This window comes from Chiloscyllium plagiosum, unplaced genomic scaffold, assembly GCF_037043375.1.
Source record: "Chiloscyllium plagiosum isolate Xiang-an unplaced genomic scaffold, Cpla_swu_hap1 HiC_scaffold_26, whole genome shotgun sequence".
Classification (NCBI taxonomy): Eukaryota; Metazoa; Chordata; class Chondrichthyes; order Orectolobiformes; family Hemiscylliidae; genus Chiloscyllium; species Chiloscyllium plagiosum.
Window position 1 is genome coordinate 53,493,648 of NW_028270164.1, and position 27,538 is coordinate 53,521,185.

The 27,538-nt window shown below is 43.6% G+C and overlaps 1 protein-coding gene across 1 annotated transcript; it reads left to right on the forward strand.

Annotated features, from left to right (window-relative positions):
* Positions 1–170: 170 nt before the first annotated feature.
* On the forward strand, positions 171–27,526 carry LOC148145180 (uncharacterized). The gene is made up of 5 exons (XM_087973792.1): positions 171–261; positions 2,242–2,363; positions 12,456–13,084; positions 18,191–18,262; positions 27,493–27,526. The coding sequence occupies exons 1-5, from the start codon at positions 171–173 to the stop codon at positions 27,524–27,526; spliced, it is 948 nt and encodes a 315-aa protein (XP_087829918.1).
* Positions 27,527–27,538: the final 12 nt, after the last annotated feature.

Sequence of the window (27,538 nt, forward strand, 5' to 3'; positions counted from 1 at the left end):
TGTATCTATGTCGGTGCACTAGCGTAATCATATGCACTTTAATTTTATGCTAATCTCTTGAATGCTAAGACATTCAAAAGTCTTTTGAAAGTTGAAACAAACTACTTCCACTGGCTCAATTTCATACTTATCACACTCTAAGGGTATGGGGTAAGCCATTTAGGACTGAAATGAGGAATATCTGCAAAACTGTGAGAATCGTGGTCACACCAAAGACTAAGACTCCACAAGCAGAAAGGCAATGGGTGACCACCCGGCAGAGTAAGATGACGAGGCAGGCAGTGTAGGAATGACCTGTGATCATTCCCTTGCAAAGAGTTAAACTGCTTTGGAGTTTATATACGCAAAGAATTCCTGTAGATTTGTAAGGTATGCTTTCCCTTTTGTAAATCCATGCTGTCTCTGCCTGACCTTGCCACTGTTTCCAAGTGCCCTGCTATTAAATCTTTCAGAATAGACTCTTGCATTTTCCCCATGTCTGCCTTCAGATTCACTGGCTGATAATTCCTGTTTTTTGTTTGTATACCTCCCTTTTTATATAGAAGAGTTATATTAGCTCCCTCCAATCCATAGGAACTGTTCTGAGATGAAAGGGAATAACCCTGAGGAGAACATACAACCTGATTGTAAAACGTTCTATAGATATGTGAAGAGAAAAATATTAGCAAACTCAAACGTAGCTCCGTTTCAGTTAGAAACAGGGAAATTTAAAGAATCTTGGAAGATGACCGCCAATGTATCCACTTTTTATAGAGCCATATCCTCAAGTGCTCTACGATGTAGATTATCAGGCTCTAGGGATTATTTAATATTTAATTTCAACAATTTCCCCAACACCATTTCCCTAATATATTGATTTCCTTACACTCATCCCTCTCACTAGGCCCTTTGTTTCCCAACATTTCTAGTATGTTATTTGTGTCCTGTTTTGTAAAAGTATGTGTGTACTTCACCTGATGAAGGAGCAGCACTCTGAAAGCTTGTGATTTCAAATGAACCTGTTGGACTATAACCTGGCGTCGTGTCATTTTTAACATTGCCCACCCCGGTCCAACACCTGCATCTTTGCATCAAGTATTTATTTGGCAGCTATTGCTTTGTTTCCCATTATAAATTCCCTTGTTTCTGACTGCAAGGGACTTACATTTGTCTTTGCCAATCTTTATCTCTTCACATACCAATGTAAACCTTTACAATCAGGTTTTATCTTCCCTGCAAGCTTACTCTCATACTTCTCCTTTCTTAATCAATCCCTTTGTCCTCCTTTGCTGAATTTTAAACTGTTCCCATGCCTCAGGTCGAAAATGAAGACGTGAATGAGGGTTGCCAAACAATGCCTGATTTCATTGTTTCTGGTTATCCAGAAACCAGAAACAATGAAATCAGGCATTGTTTGGCAACCCAATCTGAAAGTTTTGGGACTAGCAAATGGAGTTGCTGCCTTTTCACTTTCTTCTGTCTACTATCCCCTGAGTTATGGATTAGAGCTCAGGAATGTTTCATTCAATTAAAGCTGCACAGCATTTAGAAACAAACTTTAATGAATAACAGATAAATACTGCTTTGATTTATTAAGAGACAATGCAGATGAAGTTTGAAGATATTGTTAGGGGACAAATGAAGTGAACAACTCTGAGCAGCATTTTTACAAACACAACTGCAAGAAAGTCACATTTGAGTCTGATGCTGCACAATGATGAGAGTCTATTTTTAATGCTTTGTAACAATTTGGTTAACCCTTCTATCTGGTTAACTCTTCCAAACTCCAGGACTTAGCATTCACACAATATGAATAACACATGTCAACAATTCCATTTGAAGTAAATAATATCATATATTTTTACCCTTTTCTTGGAAAGTTGCTACTGACATTTTCCTTACATACCTCCAATAGAAGACTATGCCAGGAACAGAGGGTTACCAACTGACTAATAAGAGTGAGCAGATTAATACCAGCACATTAAAAGTATTGTGGAAACACATTCGGGACTAAAAGCTGGCAAAACCTTAAAGTTTACAATATGATTATAAACAAGGAGACTGCAGTAATAGATGTTCTGATTATGATTTTACAAAGGTCCTTGTATTCTAGAATGGTCACAACAGACTGTAAGTTAGAAAATGCAACACATGACAGATGACAAGCTCCCTCCATGATTTGTAGGAATTACTACAGAGTGGGGAATTTTGTGGGATTTTGCCATTCATTTCTGCTGTTATAACTGCTTTATTTTCTCTTAGCTAACATTGACAATATTGTGGATATAAGCAGGAGACTCCAGCAGATGGGTGACCAATTAAATGACAATTATGACCATAATGTGCCATTCATCCAGCGCGCTCTCCTCATCATTGATGAGCTGGTAAGTTTAAAAGTTAATATTGATGCTAAAGCTCTGTCCATGTCCACAGATATTTTTATATTGTATTTCAAACATATAAATCTGAATAAAACAGAAGATATTTTAGTGGAATTTCATAAATAAAGAGACAAACCAGAAGGCAAAGACTTAACTTGCTACCTTTCCAGGAAAGGTCGCTGGAAGAAGAAATTTGAAAGAGCCTAATAATTTCTGTAGGATTGACTATCTCATTACACCGCTTGGGTTTAACAAATGTAGGCAAGAGGCTAATGGGTAAAAATAATTATCATCATCTCTCATTACTTAATGTATGGCTTTTTTGTTTTGGCATAATGTGTCAGTGTTACCAATTGAGTTTGAATTACATCAGTGGATTTTTTTGTCCTTTTCTGTCACTGTCACCTTTATAATCTTCCTAACTCTGCTATGCCATGGTGACAGCATCCACAGGCATGGGGTCATCTTTCACAGAGTTATAGAGTTGAACAACTTGGAAACAGAGCCTTCAGTTCAACTAGCTCATGTTGACCAGACATTCTAAATTAATCTAATCCCATTTGCCAACATTTGACCCATACCCCTCCAACCACTTCCTATTCATGTACCAGTCCAGATGCATTTGAAATGTTAGAATTGTACCCGATCCATCACTTCCTCTGGCAACTGATTCCTTACACGTTTCATCCGCTGTGTGAAAAAGTTGCCCCTTAAATCCCTTTTACATCTTTTTCCTCTCATTTTAAACCTATCCCCACTAGTTTTGGACTTTCTTAGCCTGGGAAAAAGGTCCTTGGCTATTCACCCCATCTCTGCCCCTCCTGATTTCATAAAACTCTACGAGGTCACCCCTTAGCCTCCAATGCTCCAGGGAAAATAGCCCCAGCCTAATCAGCCTCTCCCTACAGCTGAAACCCTCCAACCCTGGCAATATTCTTGCAAATCTTTTCTGAACCCTTTCAAGTTTAACAACATCTTTTCTATAGTAGGGAGACCAGAACTGAATGCATTATTCCAAAGTGGCCTAACCACTGTTTTATACAGCAACAACATGACATCCCAACTCCTATACTCAATGCACTAACCAATAAAGGCAAGCGTATCAAATGCCTTCATGTCTAATCATGAAGCACGACTTCTCTTAAATTTTAATACTATCCCATGTGATATCAGACCACCTGACTGATATGAAGTTATGGATGATTAACAATTTCCCTCAGTGGAAAACTCAAAGCGATAATTCTTGGTGCTTATAGTGTGATGAAAATGTATTAACTAATGGTATGATGTCAGTCTAACATCAGCAGTCACATGTTATTGTGACTCAAACAGAGGATGAAATAGCCGTACTAGAGAGCTGTCTTACAACAATCAGCATTCAGTCCATTTGTTTGTCAATTGGAAATCCAGAGACCCATACATAGCTTTCTCTATATAATAGTCAAAAATCACACAACACCAAGTTATAGTCCAACAGGTTTACTTGAAAACACCAGCTTTTGGAGCTTTGTGTTTTCAAATAAACCTGCTGGACTATAACCCAGAGTCATGTGATTCTTGACTTTGTCTATCCCAGTCCAACAGTGGCATCCCCACATCATTCTTAGATAAGGGAGAGACAGAGCTGCATCAAGCTCAGAGTCGGGGCAAAGTAGTCTAAGTGAGTTGCCTGTACAATGAAGGACTGAACTCCAATGCCCATACCTCATGGTAGGCGGCGCCTACAAGGACAAAGCCATTTAGGATTGTATTGATGAAAGTAGTCACTCCATAGCATCAACACAAACCAGCGCTTATCACAAACTTGTTACTGATTTCAATACCTATCCTTAGCTTCCCAAACAGATTGAATGAGACTGACATTTTGTAATGTAATTCAATCTTGAATTACGCTTCAAACTCAAAATCCTCCCCATCAACACTGCAATATTTTCACCTTCCTAATACTATCTTCCATTACCTCTGCATGAACCTAATTTTTTTTTCACCATTTAAACATTATCTAGTACACTTCTGTGGCTTTCCGGTGCAAATTCCAACTTGTCCAAATATACCTTTTCATATTCTGTCCTACATTAAGCCCCTCTCACCATTAATCTGAATCTTGCAGTGAATTAACTCCAAGGTTTTAGTCCTTGTCTTTAAGTCCTTCTAAAGTCTGAATTCACCCAATTTCTCCAACCTCCTGCAGATTTAATGACAGCCCAAATTGCTTTAGTCTTCCAAATGCAAATTTGGCCGAGACTTTGGTGTGAAGGACAACTTCAAAATTTGTAGATGACACAAAAGTTGGAAGTATTATGAACTATGAGGAGAATAATGGTAAACTTCAGAAGAACATAGACAGGTTAATGAAATAGACAAGTGGTAGATGAAATATAATACAGAGAGGATGAAGTTATACATTTTGGTAGAAGGGCATGGAGAGACAGTAGCCTGGAGTTTTGTGCAGCAGTCATGCGCACACTCAAAACTTTTCTCAATTTGATAGTGCTTTGCATTTCATCAGGGACTGCCAACTCTGGATTTAACTAAAATGTGCAGCATAACATCTCTGTCTGACTGGAACAGAATTGGGGCTAAGTCAGAACACTCCTCTTTTAATGGCTGCACAGGCTGGGAGAATGTGTGATGGTGAGTAAGTAGCAAGGTGGAAGTGTAGCTGGGGATGTGAGTAGGGGAGTAAGTAGATGAGACAGTAGGTTGGTAGGTGATTAGATTAGATTAGATTAGATTACAGTGTGGAAACAGGCCCTTCGGCCCAACAAGTCCACACCGACCCGCCGAAGCGAAACCCACCCATACCCCTACATTTACCCCTTACCTAACACTACGGGCAATTTAGCATGGCCAATTCACCTGACCCTGCACATCTTTGTGACTGTGGGAGGAAACCGGAGCACCCGGAGGAAACCCACGCAGACACAGGGAGAACGTGCAAACTCCACACAGTCAGTCGCCTGAGGCGGGAATTGAACCCGGGTCTCTGACGCTGTGAGGCAGTAGTGCTAACCACTGTGCCACCGTGCCGCCCACGTGTTTGAGGTTTGCAAAGGGTGAGGGGGAAGTCTGGTCAGGAGTATTCTGGGCAGGTCAGATCAGGATGGGTAGTCAGGTCAGAGGTGGTAACCAGGTTGTGTTGGGAAGGCCAGTGAGATTTGCAGGTGTTGGGAGGGTGCAGTCAGGTCTGTGCGGTGTAGTCTGTTTGGGAGGAGTAGCCAGATGGGGTAGTCAGATCTGGTTGGGAGGCAGAATCGGGTTGAGGGATGGAGGTAAGTAGTTTTGGAAATAGTTGAGATGGGAGATAAGTTGGATAGTCCGGGTCTAACAGTTCGAATCTAACTGTTTATTAATCTTCTGCCTTCTGCTTCTACCTTTTCCTCTTTCTCTTCTGAATCTACTTCAGGTTTCCATGCCCCTGCTTTGCTCGTTTAAAGCCTTCCCAACACAATGAATAAATCCCACTGTGAATGTATTGGTCCTGGTCCTGTCAGGGTGTATTTTGTTTAGCTTGTCTCACCTTCTCCAGCACTGATCTCAATGCCTCAAGAATCGAAAGCCTTCCATTTTTGTACGAACTTTGCTGCTATGTATTCCACGTCTTCTTATTTCTGTATTCAGTTGTGCTTGGTATCAGGAGTAGGACATAGATTAATACCTTTATAATTTTTGATCCTCTTGGCTGAGAACTTTTGTCTGTTGGTGTCTGAGTTCTTCCTGGGGCACAAGACACAAAATAGTTGCTCACAAACTGTCTTGCACAGTTTAAAGTTTAAAATAGCTGCTATCCCCATACTGGTGAACCATGTTTCTATATTAGGCACTGGGACAACTTCCACCTGGAGGGACAAGAGCAGCAGACACATGGGAGCACCTGCAAGTTCCCCTCTAAGCCAACTAATATCCTGACTTGGAAATATCTCACAGTTCCTTCAGTGTCGCTGGGTTAAAATCCTGGAATTTCCTCCCATAGGGCATTGTGGGTCAACTTACAACACACAGACTGCAGCAGTTCAAGGAAGCACCTCACTACCACCTTCTCAAAGGCAACTAGGGACAGGCAATAAATGCTGGCCTAGTCAGTAATGCCCATGTTCCACAAGTGAATAAAAAAAAATTTTTAGGCCTACACTGGAAGTAATTAACTTTTAATTGTTTCAGCCATTAGCTCAGATGGTTTTCATTGTCAAATTAAACAGCACCAGGTTATAGTCCACTAGGTCTATTTGAAATTGCAAGCTTTGAGAGCTCAGCTCCTTCCTCAAGCCTGGTATGAAAGAGAAGTATAAAGCACAGTATTTATAAGTAAAACGTTAACGACTTTGAAACTACCTGCCTTTGTCGAATCCTTTAATCAGTTAGAAGGTAGACTGCTGATTAAAATGCAAAATCTGGATTCCTATCAACTCTTTGTTCCGAGATATTAATGGTTTTATCAATGTACAAGGGGTAAGGTTAGACAATGCACTTTAGGTGTGAATCCTGCTTTGAATCTGTCTATGTTTTAAGCTGAGGTTTTAAGCAGATTGTTAGGTTGTGGAAAGCTGGGAAGGGCTGTTCACAATTCCTGGATATCTTGGTTCAATAAGATTAGCCTTGGAAATGTACATTGAATTTCAAAAGATCTCGTGTGACTCCTTCCTGAGATAAATACTTCTAACACAATATGGCAAGGACAAAGCAGAGAACAAGGTAGGACTGATAAATTAAACTGCATTTATTTCAATGCAAGAGGCCTAACAGGGAAGGCAAGTGAACTCAGAGCATGATTAGGAACATGGGACTGGGATATCATAGCAATTACAGAAACATGGCTCAGGGATGGACAGAACTGGCAGCTTAATGTTCCAGGATACAAATGCTACAGGAAGGATAGAAAGGGAGGCAAGACAGGAGGGGGAGTGGTGTTTTTGATAAGGGATAGTGATACATCTGTACTGAGGGCGAATATTCCTGGAAATACATTCAGGGAAGCTATTTGAGTGGAACTGAGAAATAAGAAAGGGATGACCACCTTATGGAAATTGTATTTTAGACCCCCGACTAGTCAGAGGGAAATTGAGAAACAAATTTGTAAGGAGATCTCAGTTATCTGTAAGAGTAATAGGGTGGTTATGGTAGGGGGTTTTAACTTTCCAAACATAGGCTGGGACTGCCATAGTGTTAAGGGTTCAGATGGAGAGAAATTTGTTGAGTGTGTACAAGAACATTTCTGATTCAGTACGTGGATGTGTCTACTAGAGAAGGTGCAAAACCTGATCTACTCTTGGGAAATAAGGCAGGGAGTGTGGGAGTAGTTTGAGGTCAGAGACCATAATTCTCTTAGTTTTAAAATAGCGTTGGAAAAGGACAGACCAGATCTAAAAGTTGAAGTTTGAAATTGCAGAAAGGCTAATTTTGACAGTATTAGGCAAAAACTTTCAAAAGCTGATTGGGGGCAGATGTTCGCAGGTAAAGGGACGGCTGGAAAATGGGAAGCCTTCAGAAATGACAAAATGAGATTCCAGAGACAGTATATTCCTGTCAGGGTGAAAGGGAAGGCTGGTAACTATAGGGAATGTGGATGACTAAAGAAACTGAGGTTTTGGTAAGAAAAAGAAGGAAGCATATGTCAGGTATAGACAGGATAGATCGAGTGAATCCTTAGAAGAGTATAAAGGCAGTAGGAGTATACTTAAGAGGGAAATCAGGAGGGCAAGAAGGGGATATGAGATAGCTTTGGCAAATAAGGTTAAAGAGAGGTTAGGGAGTTTTTACAAAGACATTAAGGACAAAAGCGTAACTAGCAAGAGAATAGGGCCCCTCAACGATCAGCAAGGCAGCCTTAGTGTGGAGCCGCAGGAGATAAGGGAGATACCAAATGAATATTTTGCACGAGTGTTTACTGTGGAAAATGACATGGAAGATATAGAATGTAGGGAAATAGCTGGTGACATCTTGAAAAATGTCCATATTACAGAGGAGGAAGTGCTGGATGTCTTGAAACGCATAAAAGTGGATAAATCCCCAGAGCTTGATCAGGTGTACCCTTGAACTCTGTGGGAAGCTAGGGAAGTGATTTATGGACCTCTTGCTGAGATATTTGTGTCGTCGATAGTCACAGACGAACTGCCAGCAGACTGGAGGTTGGCAAACGTGGTGCCACTATTTAAGAAAGGTTGTAAGGACAAGCCAGGGAACTATAGACCGGTAAGCCTGACGTTGGTGGTGGGCAAGTTGTTGGAGGGAATCCTAAGAGACAGGATGCACATGTGTTTGGAAAGACAAGAACTGATTAGGGATAGTCAACATGGCTTTTTGCGTGGGAAATCATGTCTCACAAACTTGATTGATTTTTTTGAAGAAGTAACAAAGAGGATTGATGAGAGCAGAGCAGTAGACGTGATCTATATGGACTTCAGTAAGGCGTTCGACAAGATTCCCCATGAGAAACAGGGTAACAAGGTTAAATCTCATGGAATACAGGGAGAACTAGCCATTTGGATACAGAACTGGCTCAAAGGTAGAAGATAGAGAGTGGTGGTAGAGGATTGCTTTTCAGACTGGAGGCCTGTGACCAATGGAGTGCACAAAGATCGATGCTGGGTCCACTATTTTTAGTCATTTACATAAATGATTTGGATGCGAGCATAAGAGGTACAGTTAGTGAGTTTGCAGATGACACCAAAATTGGAGGTGTAGTGGACAGCGAAGAAGGTTACTTCAGATTAAAAAGGGATTTTGATCAGATGGACCAGTGGGCTGAGGAGTGGCAGATGGAGTTTAATTTAGATAAATGTGAGGTGCTGCATTTTGGGAAAGCAAATCTTAGCAGGACTTATACACTTAATGGTAAGGTCCTAGGGAGTGTTGCTGAACAAAGAGACCTTGGAGTGCAGGTTCATTGCTCCTTGAAAGTAGAGCCGCAGGTAGATAGGATAGTCAAGAAGGCGTTTCATATGTTTTCCTTTATTGGTCTGAGTATTGAGTATGGGGGTTGGAAGGTCATGTTGCAGCTGTACAAGACATTGGTTTGGCCACTTTTGGAATAATGCACGCAATTCTTCCTGTCGGAAGGATGTTGTGAAACTTGAAAGGGTTCAGAAAATATTTACAAGGATGTTGCCAGGGTTGGAGGATTTGAGCTATCAGGAGAGGTTGAATAGGTTAGAGCTGTTTTCTCTGGAGCGTTGGAGGCTGAGGGGTGACCTTATGGAGGTTTAGAAAATCATGAGGGGGCATGGATAGGATAAATAGACAAAGTCTTTTCCCTGGAGTGGGGGAGTCCAGAACTGGAGGGTATAGGTTTAGGCTGAGAGGGGAAAGATATAAAAGAGACCTAAGGGGCAACATTTTCATGCAGAGGGTGGTGCGGTGTATGGAACGAGCTGCCAGAGGAAGTGGTGGAGGCTGGTACAATGACAACATTTAAAAGGCTGGGTTTATGAATAGGAAGGATTTGGAGGGATATGGGCCAGGTGCTGGCAGATGGGACTCGATAGGGTTGGAATATCTGGTCGGCATGGATGAGTTGGACCTAAAGGTCTGTTTCCATGCTGTACATGTCTATGACTCTATGAGCTGAAGTCTACGATATTTGTCATTTGACTTTTGGGAGCCATTTTGTAAAGCTCTTTGTGAATTTTGCAAGTACGTTTTCTTTTCAATATATATGATATTACGATAATGCAGACATTGAAGGTAAAAGTGGTTTCTTTGTTGTCCAAACTTTCTTTGTAGACAAACTCTAAATGAATATAAAAATGCTAGAGATCACAGCGGATCAGGCATCATCTTCATTAGAGTCATCGTGAGTTGAAGTGTTAGCTTGCTCTCTCTCTCTCTCTATGGATGCTGCCTGACACACTATGATTTCCAGCAATTTTTGTTTTCAGTACAGATTCCAGCATCTGCAGTAATTTGCTCCGACAACTCTAAATGACATGCCTCATACCATTCTCAAAAACCATCCTTATTTTCTTCTATCTCAAATCTATGCACAGAGAAAGTGGGACAGAAGAAATCATTATTTTTCTCAGTTCATCTGTGGGATATGGGCCCTGCTGGCTGGCCAGCATTTAGTACCCATCTCCAGTTTACATCAACCTTAAATGCCCCTTGCAATTGAGTGGGCTGATTCTGACAATTTGGATTTGTACCTAGCAATCTCCAATCCCAGTGGAAAAAAAACAGATTTTCCTGTATTGACCCAGTAGAAAAACGTATTTATTAGATCTGAACTCAATTTAAACTGCTAATAGTTCACGTACCTTTGTATTGTGACAGGCTCAGCCAGAAAGCATTATACTAATTGCCAACATGGTACGGAACCTGCTTCCAGCTATTGGAATTCCAGCTGTTCAACTTCAGCCACAAAGACCCCTGTCACACTGGAGGATTGTGATCAGAATGGGGGTCGTCATTCTGGAAGAATTGCTGAATACATAGGAGTCCCTCAACTGCCCAGTATCACTGTGCCTCTATCTGTGAAAAAGAGATAAATAATTATGAATAACGCATTTCAGGTTACTTCATAATCTGTAATGAACTTGCGGTATCTGTATTGTGGCTTGTTATTCAAGTTAAATACCAAGTTCTGAATATTCACAAAACTTGACAGTGACGTTTAGAGTGAATTAGAAGGGTGAATTCCTGCATTTTCTAATTGCAGTATGCCACAATTCATTAAATTATTAGACCTGTGACTGAAGTCATAACATAATACTTGGCTGTTCAGCCAGCCAGTCAGCACTTCCTTTGTCTGCATATGAGAACAAAACAAAACAGGAGCAAAATAGCTCCATGATACTTCTCCCTCAATTAGCATCAGACATCTCTATAGTGTTCAAGTACCAAGCATGGAGGTAATGGCACCAGCACCTCTTCAACACCCTTTTCTAAGATGAGTTGCATTGTGATTAAGTAGAAACCTTAGAAATCAACCAGACTGTGCAGAATACTGTAAAGCTACTGTTTCTGATTTATCACTACTGTTACCCAATCTGAAAATGCATTGATTAATTATAAAACAACCTATCAATCCAGAGCCAAGGATTACAGGAGCTATCCTCTCTGAGCAGATTGTGTTGTCAATTCGTCTTTTACAAGGTGCTATTGTGAACCTTCTTGCAACTGCCTGGTAGGATTGACATTCAAAAGTTTCTGTTAAACTTTCAAGCAATTTCCTCAAGTTTATCACGGTGTTCTCGAGTTACTAAAGGAGAAAGAAATATCTGACTGAACTTCAATGTCTTGCTCAGTGTAAATGGAGAGTACAGTTCTTGGAATGTGTCTGTACTAAAACAGGAAAGGGGAGCAAAATTTTCTGAAAAATCAAATACTTTAAATGAATTTCTAGTCCATGCAGCATTTCATGAGTGAATTCAAACTACAACTACACCATCAATGCACTGAATTTGCATTTCACACCAATGCCACAATTATAATGTAAATTGCAGGGACCAAAGCAGTATTAATCTGAAAGCAATCTGGTCTCTCCATTCCACTAAAGTTCAGTGGTTCTGTTAATCGATTTGTTTTGTTTACATTTCTTGATTTTGATTCTTGAAGATGATGTATTTTTGATAGTTGAAGAGAATTTTTATTTTGTTTAACTCTAAGTTCCTCTTAAATTTTTGATTCTTGAAATTAATAAACCATTTGTTCTGAAATGTTGTTCAGCTCTTTAATTCTCCTGGACCAGCAGGTACAAATAATTTAAGTTGCCAGAAATGACACTTGGCAATTCAGATTGCATCAATGCAATAATTAACATTGATTAGTATGAAGTGAGTGAAGAGACTAACCTGCTAAAGAAATTCAAATGCAGCAAGTTTTGAGAAGATTTGTAGTTCAGGTTGAGGTTCTGGATGCAGGTTTGCTCGCTGAGCTGGTAGGTTCATTTTCAGATGTTTCGTCACCACATGAGGTAACATCATCAGTGAGCCTCTGGACGAAGCACTGCTGATGATTCCTGCTTTCTATTTTTCTGTTTGGGTTTCTTTGGGTTAGTGATGTTATTTCCTGTGGTGATGTCATGTCCAATGGTGATGTCATTTCCTGTTCTTTTTCTCAGGGGGTGGTAAATGGGGTCCAAGTCAATGTGTTTGTTGATAGAGTTCCAGTCTAACAACACATGCGGATCAAATATTGAATGACAGAAGCAGTCATCCCAACATCCAAAAACAAAGCTGCATCCGAACATTATTTCCACAAGCCACCACACACTGCAGCACAGAGAAACTACGCAGAGCAGAGGAAAATCACCTATACAGTGTTTTCAAAAAGAACGGATACCCAATGAACACAGTCCACCGATTTCTCAGCAACAAACCCAAACAAGCAGACAAAACACATCCAGAAACCCTAGTCACTCTTCACTACATCAAAGACATCTCGGAAATGACTGCCAGACTACTCAGACCCCTTGGCATCATGGTAGCCCACAAACTCACCAACACACTAAAACAGCAGCTAATGAACTTGAAAGACTCTATACAGACAACAAGCAAAACTAATGTCATTTACAAAATATCGTGCAAGAACTGTAACAAACACTACATTGGACAAACAGGCAGAAAACTAGCCACCAGGATACATGAACACCAACTAGCCACAAAACGACATGACCCTCTCTCACTAGTATCCTTACATACAGATAAGGAAGGACACCACTTCGACTGGGACAACACATTCATTCTAAGACAAGTCAAACAGAGACACGCACAAGAATTCCTAGAAGCATGGCATTCCAACCGGAACTCTATCAACAAACACATTTACCACCCCCTGAGAAAAAGAATAGGAATTGACATAACCATAGGAAATGATATCACTAACACAAAGAAACACAAACATATAAATAGAAAGCAGGAATCAACAGCAGTGCTTTGTCCAGAGGCTCATTGAAGATGTTACCTAGTAGGGTGATGTAACGTCTGAAAATGAACCTTCCAGCTCAGTGAAAAAACCCACAAACACAAATTCAAATGCAAGACAACACCAACAGGTGCTGATTGACGAAGGAAGATGTATCACAGCTGGGAAAGTTATTCATCCATGGTTGCTGAACCTTGAGCAAGTTACAGAAAATGAATTAAAATAATGTGTCAGTAAATCAAAATCTATTGAAGGATAGGATTGGGACAAATCTCTCTTTTGTTCAGCAGTTGTATTAAAACCTGAGACAGGAGCAAACAAATGCCTTGATCTAGTGTTTTATCATAGGTCCCTGGGAGGATTAGTAGTATCTTTCAGCATAATATGGCAAACATCAAACTAATGAAGATCAGAACAGTGCAAGAAAAGTTAGAGTCATAGAGATGTACAGCACGGAAACACACACTTCAGTCCAACCTGTCCATGCCGATCAGATATCCCAACCCAATCTAGTCACACCTGCAAGCACCCGGTCCATATCCCTCCAAACCCTTCCTATTCATATACCCATCCAAATGCCTCTTAAATGTTGCAATTGTACCAGCCTCCACCACATCCTCTGGTAGCTCATTCCATACACGTACCACTCTCTGTGTGAAAAAGTTGCCCCTTCGGTCTCTTTTATATCTTTCCCCTCTCACCCTAAACCTATGCCCTCTAGTTCTGGACTCCCTGACCCCAGGGAAAAGACTTTGTCTATTTATCCTATACATGCCCTCATAATTTTGTAAACCTCTATAAGGTCACCCCTCAGCCTCCGACGCTCCAGGGAAAACAGCCCCAGCCTGTTCAGCCTCTCCCTGTAGCTCAGATCCTCCAACCCTGGCAACATCCTTGTAAATCTTTTCTGAACCCTTTCCAGTTTCACAACATCTTTCCGATAGGAAGGAGACCAGAATTGCACGCAATATTCCAACAGTAGCCTAACCAATGTCCCGTATAGCCGCAACATGACCTCCCAACTCCTGTACTCAATACTCTTGACCAATAAAGGAAAGCATACCAAACGCCTTCTTCACTATCCTATCTACCTGCGACTCCACTTTCAAAGAGCTATGAACCTGCATTCCAAGGTCTCTTTGTTCAGCAACACTCCTTAGGACCTTACCATTAAGTATAAGTCCTGCTAAGATTTGCTTTCCCAAAATGCAGCACCTCGCATTTATCTGAATTAAACTCCATCTGCCACTTCTCAGCCCATTGGCCCATCTGGTCAAGATCCTGTTGTAATCTGAGGTAACCCACCTCCAACTTTGGTGTCATCTGCAAACTTACTAACTGTACCTCTTATGCTCGCATCCAAATAATTTATGTAAATGACAAAAGGTAGAAGGCCCAGCACCGATCCTTGTGGCACACCACTGGTCACAGGCCTCCAGTCTGAAAAACAACCCTCCACCACCACCCTCTGTCTTCTACCTTTGAGCCAGTTCTGCATCCAAATGGCTAGTTCTCCCTGTATTCCATGAGACCCAACCTTGCAAATCAGTCTCCCATGGGGAACCTTGTCGAACGCCTTACTGAAGTCCATATAGATCACATCTACTGCTCTGCCCTCATCAATCTTCTTTGTTACTTCATCAAAAACTCAATCAAGTTTGTGAGACATGATTTCCCACGCACAAAGCCATGTTGACTATCCCGAATCAGTCCTTGCCTTTCCAAATACATGTACATCCTGTCCCTCAGGATTCCCTCCAACAACTTGCCCACCACTGAGGTCAGGCTCACTGGCCTATAGTTCCCTGGCTTGTCTTTACTGCCCTTCTTAAACAGTGATACCACGTTTGCCAACCTCCAGTCTTCCAGCACCTCACATGTGACTATCGATGATACAAATATCTTAGCAAGAGGCCCAGCAATCACTTCTCTAGCTTCCCACAGGGTTCTCGGGTACACCTGATCAGGTCCTGGGGATTTATCTACCATTAACCATTTCAAGACATCCAGCACTTCCTCCTCTGTAATCTGAACATTTTGCAAGGTGTCACCATCTATTTCCCTACAGTCTATATCTTCCATATCCTTTTCCACAGTAAATACTGATGCAAAATATTCATTTAGTATCTCCCCCATTTTCTGTGGCTCCACACAAAGGCCGCCTTGCTGATCTTTGAGGTGCCCTATTCTCTCCCTAGTTACCCTTTTGTCCTTAATATATTTGCAAAACCCCTTTGGATTCTCCTTAATTCTATTTGCCAAAGCTATCTCATGTCCCTGTTTTGCCTTCCTGATTTCCCTCTTAAGTATACACCTACTTTCTTTATACTCTTCTAAGGATTCACTCGATCTATCCTGTCTGTACCTAACATATGCTTCCTTTTTCTTAACCAAACCCTCAATTTCTTTAGTCATCCAGCATTCCCTATACCTACCAGCCTTCCCTTTCACCCTAACAGGAATATACTGTCTCTGGATTCTTGTTATCTCATTTCTGAAGGCTTCCCATTTTCAAGACGTCCCTTTACCTGCGAACATCTGTCTCCAATCAGCTTTCGAACGTTTTTGCCTCATGTCGTCAACATTGCCATTCTCCAATTTAGAACTTCAACTTTTAGATCTGGACTATCCTTTTCCATCACTATTTTAAAACAAATAGAATTATGGTCACTGGCCCCAAAGTGCTCCCCCATTGACACCTCAGTCACCTGCCATGCCTTATTTCCCAAGAGTAGGTCAAGTTTTGCACCTTCTCTATTAGGTACAGCCACATACTGAACCAGAAAATTGTCTTGTACACACTTAACAAATTCCTCTCCATCTAAACTTTTAACACTATGGCAGTCCCAGTCGATGTTTGGAAAGTTAAAATCCCCAACCATAACTACCCTATTATTCTTACAGATAGCTGAGATCTCCTTACAAGTTTGTTTCTCAATTTCCCTCTGACTATTAGGGGATCTATAATACAATCCCAATAAGGTGATCATCCCTTTCTTATTTCTCAGTTCCACCCAAATAACTTCCCTGGATGTATTTCCGGGAATATCCTCCCTTAGCACAGCTGTAATGTTATTCCTTATCAAAAATGCCACTCCCCCTCCTCTTTTGCCTCCCTTTCTATCCTTCCTGTAGCATTTATATCCTGGAACATTAAGCTGCCAGTCCTGCCCATCCCTGAGCCATGTTTCCGTAATTGCTACGATATCCCAGTCCCATGTTCCTAACCATGTCCTGAGTTCATCTGCCTTCCCTGTTAGGCCCCTTGCATTGAAATAAATGCAGTTTAATTTATTAGTCCTACCTTGTCCCTGCCTGCCCTGACTGTTTGACTCACTTCTGTTCTCAGCTGTACCCGTCTCAGATCGATCTTAATCCTCATTATCTCCCTGGGTCCCATCCCCCCAACTTGTTAGTTTAAATCCTCCCAAGCAGTTCTAGCAAATTTCCCTGCCAGTATATCAGTCCCCTTCCAATTTAGGTGCAATCCGTCCTTCTTGTACAGGTCACTTCTACCCCAAAAGAGATTCCAATGATCCAAAAATGTGAATCCTTCTCCCATACACCAGTTCCTCAGCCATGCATTCATCTGCTCTGTCCTCCTATTCCTGCCCTCACTAGCTCGTAGCACTGGGAGTAATCCAGATACTACTACTCTCGAGGACCTCCTTTTTAAATTTCTGCCTAACTCTCTGTAATCTCCCTTCAGAATCTCAACCTTTTCCCTTCCTATGTCGTTGGTTCCAATGTGGACAATGACTCCTGCTGGCCCCTCTCCCCCGTGAGAACATTCTGCACCCTCTCTGAGACATCCTTGATCCTGGCCCAGGGAAACAACACACCATTCTGCTTTTTCTCTGCTGGCCACAGAAACATCTGTCTGTACCTCGGACTACAGAATCCCCTAACACAATTGATCTCTTGGAAGCCGACATACCCCTCGTTGCATTAGAGCCAGTCTCAATATCAGAAACTTGGCTGTTCGAGCTACGTTCCCCTGAGAATCCATCACCCCCTACATTTTCCAAACAGCATACCTATGGGACACAGAGGACACCTCAAACCACGGTCTTTTTTGTGGTGCAGAAGAAAATCAAAATAGACTGGACAGTGATCTCATGTGAGTTCAAAGATAACAAAGGGCTGATGACTCCCATGTTTGACAGCAAGCCAGCTGTCTGCAAATTCTGCCCCAAACTGCAGACACGTGTTTTTCCTTTTTAAGAATACAGAAGGACGGGGATTAAAAAGCCAGTTTCAGTGCAGGTGTGATTGTGAGAGTGAACATGTTAGTTAAAACCAGCCTGAGCTCAGGTGTTAGTATGCTGTAAAGGTTACAGTTGAAGAGCTGTTCTGTAGTTACCCCTGCCTTTTGGGTAAAGACTGTCTACTCTCTCTCTCCTGAGTGTTAGAGCGCAGCTAGCTAACAGCCAAACAAAAGGAAATAGCGCAAATAAAGGGCTCCCTCTTAAACCTGACTGCTAAAATTCAACCAAACTTTTGGGGTCAGGACAACAGAATCTCAATCTGAAAAACTAAGGATCATGAAACCGACGATAACTAACAACATCAGTGCTACCAGTAACTTTCACTATGGTGGCCATAACGTTCAGCTGTTGCTGTTTGTGAACAATTCAGACTGATGTCTGACTTCTTAACTTTTATAGTTTTGCCTTGTCTCTAATTTTTAATTTGTGTGTTGCATTACTAATTCATCTCACATTTTAATAAACTCAGTGTGTTAACTTAAGGCAGTATGGTTAAATTGACTGCTTTCAAAATAAGTTCTTTTGAAACTGGGAGAATGCTACCCATTAGGGGAGGGATCATTTACAAATTAACCTTGTTGTAATAAAACAAGAAGATGGTGAATAAAGAAGGAAAACCAATCAATAATTTACAGTATCCCATCTGAGACTATAAAATGTTGTAAAGAAAACATTTTTTTTTCTTTTTTTTGCTCTGTTTCTTAGCTTCATTTTTAAAAAGATTTCTTGTTGTGGAGGTGATGAGTGGGACTTTGGCACTCGGCAGCAAGGTGGCTGGTGAGTCAGGCAGAACCCTTGCGGTCAGTGGTATTTTCAAAGTCTGGAGCAGTTGGTGGCGAGGCAGGTGGTGGTCAGGGGCAAAGATGGCAGTGCAGGGGAGAGATCAAGTCCAGTGCAGAGGAGAGCATGCCCAGTGTGGGAGAGAGATTGAGCCCTCATGGGGAGTGCAAATGCTCATGCAGAAAGTCCAGTATGGAGTGTCTGCGGGTCCATGACTAAAGAAGGAGTTTAACCCTGAACCTTTAACCTTATTTATTTTTCTACCTCGAACCTAAGATGGTGTTCAGAATGGTAGTGATAGAAGCTTTTCACTGTACTTCTGTTCTTGAATACGTGGCAAGTAAGTCTAATTCATATTCTGACAAATCGGGGAATCTTGCTTGAGGTCCAGCCATAACACCCAACACTAGCATTTATAATATGTGTACCAACCTCTGGGATGTGCAGCCACTAAAGAGATTTGCGCACTTGCCACTTGTGTATCAACAGAGTGGGCAGGTCAATTGGTATGCAATGCTGTATTGACACTAATGCTACCATTTTCAGGAACAAAGATCCAGCCGATGCTTTCTCTTAACCTTGCATAACTGAACACAGTGTCAAACAGTGTGAAAGATTTCCACCAGCACAATTTTACTGGATTATTTATTCTCACTACTGGTGCACAGGTCACTCTGCTATAACGTGCACCTTGTCAGCACAAATTGTAGACATTGTTTGGGTAACGCAAACTTCCTACTGAATGGATGTAGCGATTTTCTACCAGCAGTCTTCCACAGCACGATTTCCTATTGCGGTTTTCCGTAATGCAGTTTTCTAAAGCTGTTTTAGATTAGATGAGATTACTTACATTTGGCCCAACAAGTCCACACCGACCCTCCAAAGAGCAACCCACCCAGACCCATTCCCCTACAATAACCCCTTCACCTAATACTATGGGCAATTCAGCATGGTCAATTCACCTAATCTGCACATTTTTGGACTGTGGGAGGAAACCGGAGCACCCGGACGAAACCCACGCAGACACGGGGAGAATGTGCAAACTCCACACAGGCAGTTGCCTGAGGTGGGAATTGAACCTGGGTCTCTGGCGCTGCGAGGCAGCAGTGCTAATCACTGTGCCATCGTGCCACCCATAATAAGATCCCCATAATAATAAGTTTTCCATAATAGGATTTTCTATAGAGTGACGTGCAGAGGAACATAACTGTCGTATTATAGCAGAACGATCTGCTTTTTGTTTTAGCGTGATACTTGTCTCAAGATTTTAATAGTCTGAAGGAAATGGTTTGGCTGGTGCTGCAGTATTTAGTTTCACTGACGTTTAGGCTCTTGTTTAATGAGCTGACTTCTTGACAAAGGCATTGGCCTCGCACATCTTCCCTCTGGGATTGTGCATGGGTGGAAAATGAAGAGAAGATGCACAGAGCAGACCAAGCTGCTAAAGAGCAGTAAGTAACAACAGGGGATGGTATCATCATGTTTTGATGGTCTTTAAAGGGCTGTTCTCCTGTCTCACTTCAGCAAATTCTGTGCATGACACATCTTTTTATTTAAAGAGGTGAAACCTGCCATCTATGAATCCAACTAAGAACATGGTCCAAAAGACATAGGAGCAGAAATTAGGTCATTCAGCCCATCGAGTCTGTTTCGCCATTTAATCCTGGCTCATACGTTTCTCAAGGAGAAAGTGAGGACTGCAGATGCTGGAGATCAGAGCTGTAAATGTGTTGCTGGAAAAGCGCAGCAGGTCAGGCAGCATCCAAGGAGCAGGAGAATCGACGTTTCAGGCATAAGCCCTTCTTCAGGAATCCCTGAAGAACGGCTTATGCCCGAAACATCGATTCTCCTGCTCCTTGGATGCCGCCTGACCTGCTGCGCTTTTCCAGCAACACATTTTCAGCTAATACGTTTCTCAATCCCACTCTCCCACTTTCTCTCTGTAACCTTTGATCCCTTTGACAATCAAAAACCTATCTCTCTCTCTCTTAAATATACTCAATTATCTGGCCTTCACAGCCTTCTGTGGCAATGAATTACATAGATTCACCATTCTGGCTGAAGTTTCTCCTCCTCTCCAGTTATAAAGGTGTCATCCCTTTACTCTAAGGCTGTGCCTTTGGGTGTTAGCCTCTCCTGCTAAGTGTCCAGGTCAGTCAGTATCCTGTAAGTTTCAATTAGATCACTCTTTTCATCTTTTTAAACTCCATCGAGTATAGACCCAGAGTCCTCAAGCTTTCCTCATATGTTAAGCCTTTCATTTCTGGGATCATTCTCATGAACCTCCTCTGGACCCGCTCCAGGGCCAGTATATCCGTTCTGAGGTTTGGGACCCAATATTCTAAATATAGTCTAACCAGAGCCTTCAAATCTCAGAAATACATCCCTGCTTTTATATTTCTAGTCCTCTTGAAATAAATGTCAACATTGTGTTTGTCTTCCTAACTACCAAGTCCACCTGCTAGTTTACCTTCAGGGAAATTTGGACTAGGACTCCCAAGTTCCTTTGCATTTCAGATTTCTGAATTTTCTCCCCATTTAGAAAATAATCTATGCCACTGTTCTTCTGACTAAATTGTATGACCTCACATTTTCCACATTGTTTTCCATCTGCACACTCTCCTAACTTGTCTAAATCCTTCTGCAAGGTAAAAACAATGACTGCAGATGCTGGAAACCAGATTCTGGATCAGTGGTGCTGGAAGAGCATTGCAGTTCAGGCAGCATCCAAGGAGCTTCGAAATCGACGTTTCGGGCAAAAGCCCTTCATCAGGAATAAAGGCAGTGAGCCTGAAGCGTGGAGAGATAAGCTAGAGGAGGGTGGGGGTGGGGAGAAAGTAGCATAGAGTACAATAGGTGAGTGGAGGAGGGGATGAAGGTGATAGGTCAGGGAGGAGAGGGTGGAGTGGATAGGTGGAAAAGGAGCTAGGCAGGTAGGACAAGTCCGGACAAGTCATGGGGACAGTGCTGAGCTGCAAGTTTGGAACTAGGGTGAGGTGGGGGCAGGGGAAATGTTGAGGAAACTGTTGAAGTCCACATTGATGCCCTGGGGTTGAAGTGTTCCGAGGCGGAAGATGAGGCGTTCTTCCTCCAGGCGACTGGTGGTGAGGGAGCGGCGGTGAAGGAGGCCCAGGACCTCCATGTCCTCAGCAGAGTGGGAGGGGGAGTTGAAATGTTGGGCCACGGGGCGGTGTGGTTGATTGGTGCGGGTATCCCGGAGATGTTCCCTAAAGCGCTCTGCTAGGAGGCGCCCAGTCTCCCCAATGTAGAGGAGACCACATCGGGAGCAACGGATACAGTAAATGATATTAGTGGATGTGCAAGTAAAACTTTGATGGATGTGGAAGGCTCCTTTAGGGCCTTGGATTGAGGTGAGGGAGGAGGTGGGGGCGCAGGTTTTACAGTTCCTGTGGTGGCAGGGGAAAGTGCCAGGACGGGAAGGTGGGTTGTAGGGGGGCGTGGACCTGACCAGGTAGTCACGGAGGGAATGGTCTTTGCGGAAGGCGGAAAGGGTGGGGAGGGAAATATATCCCTGGTGGTGGGTCTGTTTGGAGGTGGCGGAAATGTCGGCGGATGATTTGGTTTATGCGAAGGTTGGTAGGGTGGAAGGTGAGCACCAGGGGCGTTCTGTCCTTGTTACGGTTAGAGGGGTGGGGTCTGAGGATGGAGGTGCGTGATGTAGATGAGATGCGTTGGAGGGCATCTTTAACCACGTGGGAAGGGAAATTGCGGTCTCTAAAGAAGGAGGCCATCTGGTGTGTTCTGTGGTAGCACTGGTCCTCCTGGGAGCAGATATGGCGGAGGCGGAGGAATTGGGAATACGGGATGGCATTTTTGCAAGAGGTAGGGTGGGAAGAGGTGTAATCCAGGTAGCTGTGGGAATCGGTGGGTTTGTAGAAAATGTCAGTGTCAAGTCGGTCGTCATTAATGGAGATGGAGAGGTCCAGGAAGGGGAGGGAGGTGTCAGAGATGGTCCAGGTAAATTTAAGGTCAGGGTGGAATGTGTTGGTGAAGTTGATGAATTGCTCAATCTCCTCGCGGGAGCACGAGGTGGCGCCAATGCAGTCATCAATGTAGCGGAGGAAGAGGTGGAGAGTGGTGCCGGTGTAATTACGGAAGATCAACTGCTCTACGTAGCCAACAAAGAGACAGGCATAGCTGGGGCCCATATGTGTGCCCATGGCTACCCCTTTGGTCTGGAGGAAGTGGGAGGATTCAAAGGAGAAATTGTTAAGGGTGAGGACCAGTTCGGCCAAACGAATGAGAGTGTCGGTGGAAGGGTACTGTTGGGGACGTCTGGAGAGGAAAAAAACGGAGGGCTTGGAGGCCCTGGTCTTGGCGGATGGAGGTGTAGAGGGATGGATATCCATGGTGAAGATGAGGCGTTGGGGGCCGGGGAAATGGAAGTCTTGGAGGAGGTGGAGGGCGTGGGTGTATCTCGAACATATGAGGGGAGTTCCTGGACTAGGGGGATAGGACAGCGTCGAGGTAGGTAGAGAAGAGTTCAGTGGGGCAGGAGCATGCTGAGACAATGGGTCAGCCAGGGTGGTCAGGCTTGTAGATCTTGGGAAGGAGGTAGAACCGGGCAATGCGGGGTTCCCGGACTATGAGGTTGGAAGCTGTGGGTGGGAGATCTCCTGAGGTGATGAGGTTCTGTATGGTCTGGGAGATGAGGATTTGGTGATGGGGGGTGGGGTCATGGTCGAGGGGGCAGTAGGAAGAAGTGTCCTCGAGTTGGCGTTTGGCTTCAGCGGTGTAGAGGGCAGTGCGCCAGACTACCACTGCGCCCCCTTCATCCACTGGCTTGATGGTGAGGTTGGGATTGGCGCAGAGGGATTGGAGGGCTCTGCGTTGTGAGGGTGAGAGGTTGGAGCGGGGGACGGAGGTAGACAGGTTGAGGCGGTTAATGTCCCGGTGGCAGTTGGAAATGAAGAGGTCGAGGGCAGGTAATAGGCCAGTGCGGGGTGTCCAGGTGGATGCAGTGTGTTGGAGGTGGGCGAAGGGGTCCTCGGAAGGTGGGCGGGAGTCCTGATTGTGAAAGTAAGCTCGGAGGCGGAGGCGACGGAAGAATTGTTCGACGTCACGGCGTGTATTAAATTCATTGATGCGTGGACGGAGGGGGATGAAGGTGAGTCCTTTGCTGAGGACTGATCGTTCGTCCTCAGCGAGGGGGAGGTCTGGGGGGATGTTGAAAACTCGGCAGGGCTGGGAGCTGGGATCTGGTGTGGGGGGGGAACCTGTAACTGGAGTGGGTGTGATGGTGGGGGAATGGGGGTGGAGTCATGAGCAGGGGTAGTGTTCCCCTCGGGGTTCTGGGGGGTGGGGATAGTGACAGTGGGGTCTGCGGAGGGCATGTCAGCAGAATACAGGTGAGTGGTGCTGGTGGGGGCGCAAGTGGTGGTGACCACGGCATTAGGGGTGGCAAAAGTCACTAAGCATGTGGCATCAGCGATGATGTGAAGGGCGGATGTGATGTCATGTGTGATGCATGAGGAATTGTGAGGGGTGGAAGGGGTTGTGGGAGTGGCCATGATGGGGGCAGAAGTGACATCATCAATCAGCGTGGGGGTGGCAGCTGCATGGCTAATGGCGTCTGAGTAGATTCCGAGGCCAAGGGAATCTTCTGGAATGTTTGAGGAGCGCTGGTTATGGAGGTGGGTGGATAAAAGTTTGTTGTACTTACAGTTTTTAATGTTTGAGATGGAATTGAAATACTGTTTGTTGAGAGTATGAATTCTCCTGAGGATATAGTACAGAGTGGGTCCTTTGCAATTCTGAGAGAGTGTAGCCCTCAGCTGAGGCAGGGCTGACTTGTCCCATGACTTGTCCTACCTGCCAATCTCCTTTTCCACCTATCCACTCCACCCTCTCCTCCCTGACCTATCACCTTCATCCCCTCCCCCACTCACCCATTGTACTCTATGCTACTTTCTCCCCACCCCCACCCTCCTCTAGCTTATCTCTCCACGCTTCAGGGTAAAAACAATGACTGCAGATGCTGGAAACCAGATTCTGGATCAGTGGTGCTGGAAGAGCACAGCAATTCAGGCAGCATCCGACGAGCAGCAAAATCGACGTTTCGGGCAAAAGCCCTTCATCAGGAATAAAGGCAGAGAGCCTGAAGTGTGGAGAGATAATCTAGAGGAGGGTGGGGGTGGGGAGAAAGTAGCATAGAGTACAATAGGTGAGCGGGGAGGAGATGAAGGTGATAGGTCAGGGAGGAGAGGGTGGAGTGGATAGGTGGAAAAGGAGATAGGCAGGTCGGACAAGTCCGGACAGGTCAAGGGGACAGTATGTGGACTTCAACAGCTTCCTCATTTCCCCTTCCCCCACCTCATCCTAGTTTCAAACTTCCAGCCCGCACTGTCCCCTTGACCTGTCCAGACCTGTCCGACCTGCCTAGCTCCTTTTCCACCTATCCACTCCACCCTCTCCTCCCTGACCTATCACCTTCATCTCCTCCCCCACTCACCCACTGTACTCTATGCTACTTTCTCCCCACCCCCACCCTCCCCTAGCTTATCTCTCCACGCTTCAGGCTCTCTGCCTTTATTCCTGATGAAGGGCTTTTGCCCGAAACATCGATTTTGCTGCTCGTTGGATGCTGCCTGAACTGCTGTGCTCTTCCAGCACCACTGATTCAGAATCTCCACGCTTCAGGCTCACTGCATTTAAATCCTTCTGCAGCCTCCCTACCTCCTTAATACTATCTGTCCCTTCACCTATCTTTGTATCATCTGCAAATTAGCCAGAATGCCCTCAGTTCCTTCATCTAAATTATTAATGTATAAACCCCTCAGCCTCTGACGCTCCAGGGAAAACAGCCCCAGCCTGTTTAGCCTTTCCCTATACCTCAAATCCTCCAACACTGGCAAGATCCTTGTAAATCTTTTCTGAACCCTTTCATGTTTCACAACATCCTTCCGAAAGGAAGGAGAGCAGAATTTCATGCAACATTCCAAAAGTGGCTTAACCAATGTCCTGTACATAACCTCCCAACCCTTATACTCAATGGGGTGATAAATAGAGGTTTATAAAATCATGAGAGGCATGGATATGATAAATGGACAAGGTTTTTTCCTTCATGTGGGGACTCCAGAACTAGAGGGCATAGGTTTAGAGTGAGAGGGGAAAGATATAAAAGAGACCTAAGGGGCAACTTTTTCACGCCGAGGGTGGTATGTGTATGGAATGAGCTGCCAGAGGAGGTGGTGGAGACTGGTACAATTACAGCATTTAAAAAGCATCTGGAGGGGTAAATGAATAGGAAGAGTTTATAGGATTATGGGCCAAGTGCTGGCACATAACACTAGATTTGGTCAGGATATCTGGTTGGCATGGACGAGTTAGACTGAAGGGTCTGTTTAAGTCCTGTACATCTCTAGGACCTAAGTGAAAAGTTGAGGCCCCAACACTGACCCTTGTGGAACACCACTAGTCACCAGCTACCATCCCCATCTCTGCGATCTGCTGGATACTGCAGTTTTCCATCTTTTGTCTTCATCCCTTTGTGGGATATAGGTGAATTAATGTTATTTCTGCAATTATAAGTTCTGATACAGAGTAAATGAATTCACATTAGTTTGGGATTGTTTCGGACGAGAGCTGATTTAGCAAGAATGAGGAAATATATAATCCGTTACAAAATGGTATGTTAGCATGAGACGTGATTACAGAACAATGGTAGAAATACAGGCATTAGATAAAATGCTGTGAAAAGAGGCCTTTATAAACACCTGTTTCCCACTTGTACAGAGACACAGGAACAAACCCCAATTAAAAGGGCTTAGTGATAAGATGCTGTGAGGGGCAGCCAGATGGAGGGAGTAGATAATGGTAAGCAAAGGATGGGATGACGTCAAACAACCTTATGGGGGAGGCAGAGATAGACATTTGTCACGGACAAGGCCGGATAAACAGAAGTTGTGGGATCAGTCTTAAGGAAATGAATGACGTAAGCGGAGGAGGGGGCAAACAATGAAATAAGAAAAAATATGGGGATTCAAACTGTATAAATTTCGAGAGTTTGTTGGATTTGATGTGCATTTGTCATTGCCTTACCTGGCATTAGACATGGCACCCACTTGCAAATGTACAAATAAACGACACTGTTTCAGATTTTTGGTCTCGGACTGAAATTATTAAAATGAGTGAGCTTTTGTTTCTCACACCTTCATAAGTGGGGGGAGGGGGCAGTATAACATTAGAAATTTTCCAGTCCTCTGGGACCTTCCCTAACTCTAGTGATTCCTGAAATTTCACCAATAAAGCCTCCACTATCTCTTCAGCTATGTCCTTCAGAATACTGGGTGTAGTCCATCTGGTCCAGCTCATTTATCCACCTTTAAACCTTTCAGTTTTTCTGGAACTTTCTTAGTGATGGCCACCATACCCACTATGTTGGTTTTTGTAGGCTTCCCATTGCCCTTTGTCACATTATGATTTCTCTTTTGCCTTCCTCATCCTCCCTTTAGTATGTTTCTTTTTCCTAGGGATGAATTTTTGCTGTGTCTCTCGAATTGCTGCCAGAAACTCCTGCCATTGCTGTTCCACTGTCTTTCCTGCTGGGCTCTTCTCCCACTCAATTCTGGTCAGCTCCTCCTTCATTCCTCTGCAGTTACTTTCATTCAACTGTAATACCATTACATGTGATTCCAGATTCTCCCTCAGAATTTACTCTGCAATTTCAATCATATTATGGTCACCACCTTCTAAGGGTTCCTTCACCTTAATCTCCTTTATCATGTCTGGCTCATTGCACATCACTAAATGCAGATTTGCATGTTCCCTCGTAGGCTCCACCACAAGCTGATCCAAAAAGCTCTCTCGTAGACATTCCACAAATTCATTTTTGTGCAATCCACTACCAACCTGATTTTCCTAATCCACCTGCATATTGAAATCCCCCATGATAACTGAAACCATGCCTTTCTTACATGTGTATCTTGTGTCACGCATCCTGTATAATGTTTGGAGGCCTGTACATAACTCCCATTATGTTTTTTTTAACCTTTTGTGGTTCCTCAACTCTACCCATACAGATTCTACAACACCTGACCCAACATCATTTCTTGTTCTTGATTTAATGTCATTTCATACTACTAAGACAACCCCACCTCCTCTGCCCATCTGCCTGACTTTTCAATAGGATGTACTTGCTTGGATATTTAAAGCCATGGTCCATTTTGCCTATGGCTATCATAATGTTTGTTCTGTGTATTTTCCAGGCAGTTTGTGGAGACTTACACATCTATCTGTTGATAGTACATTAAT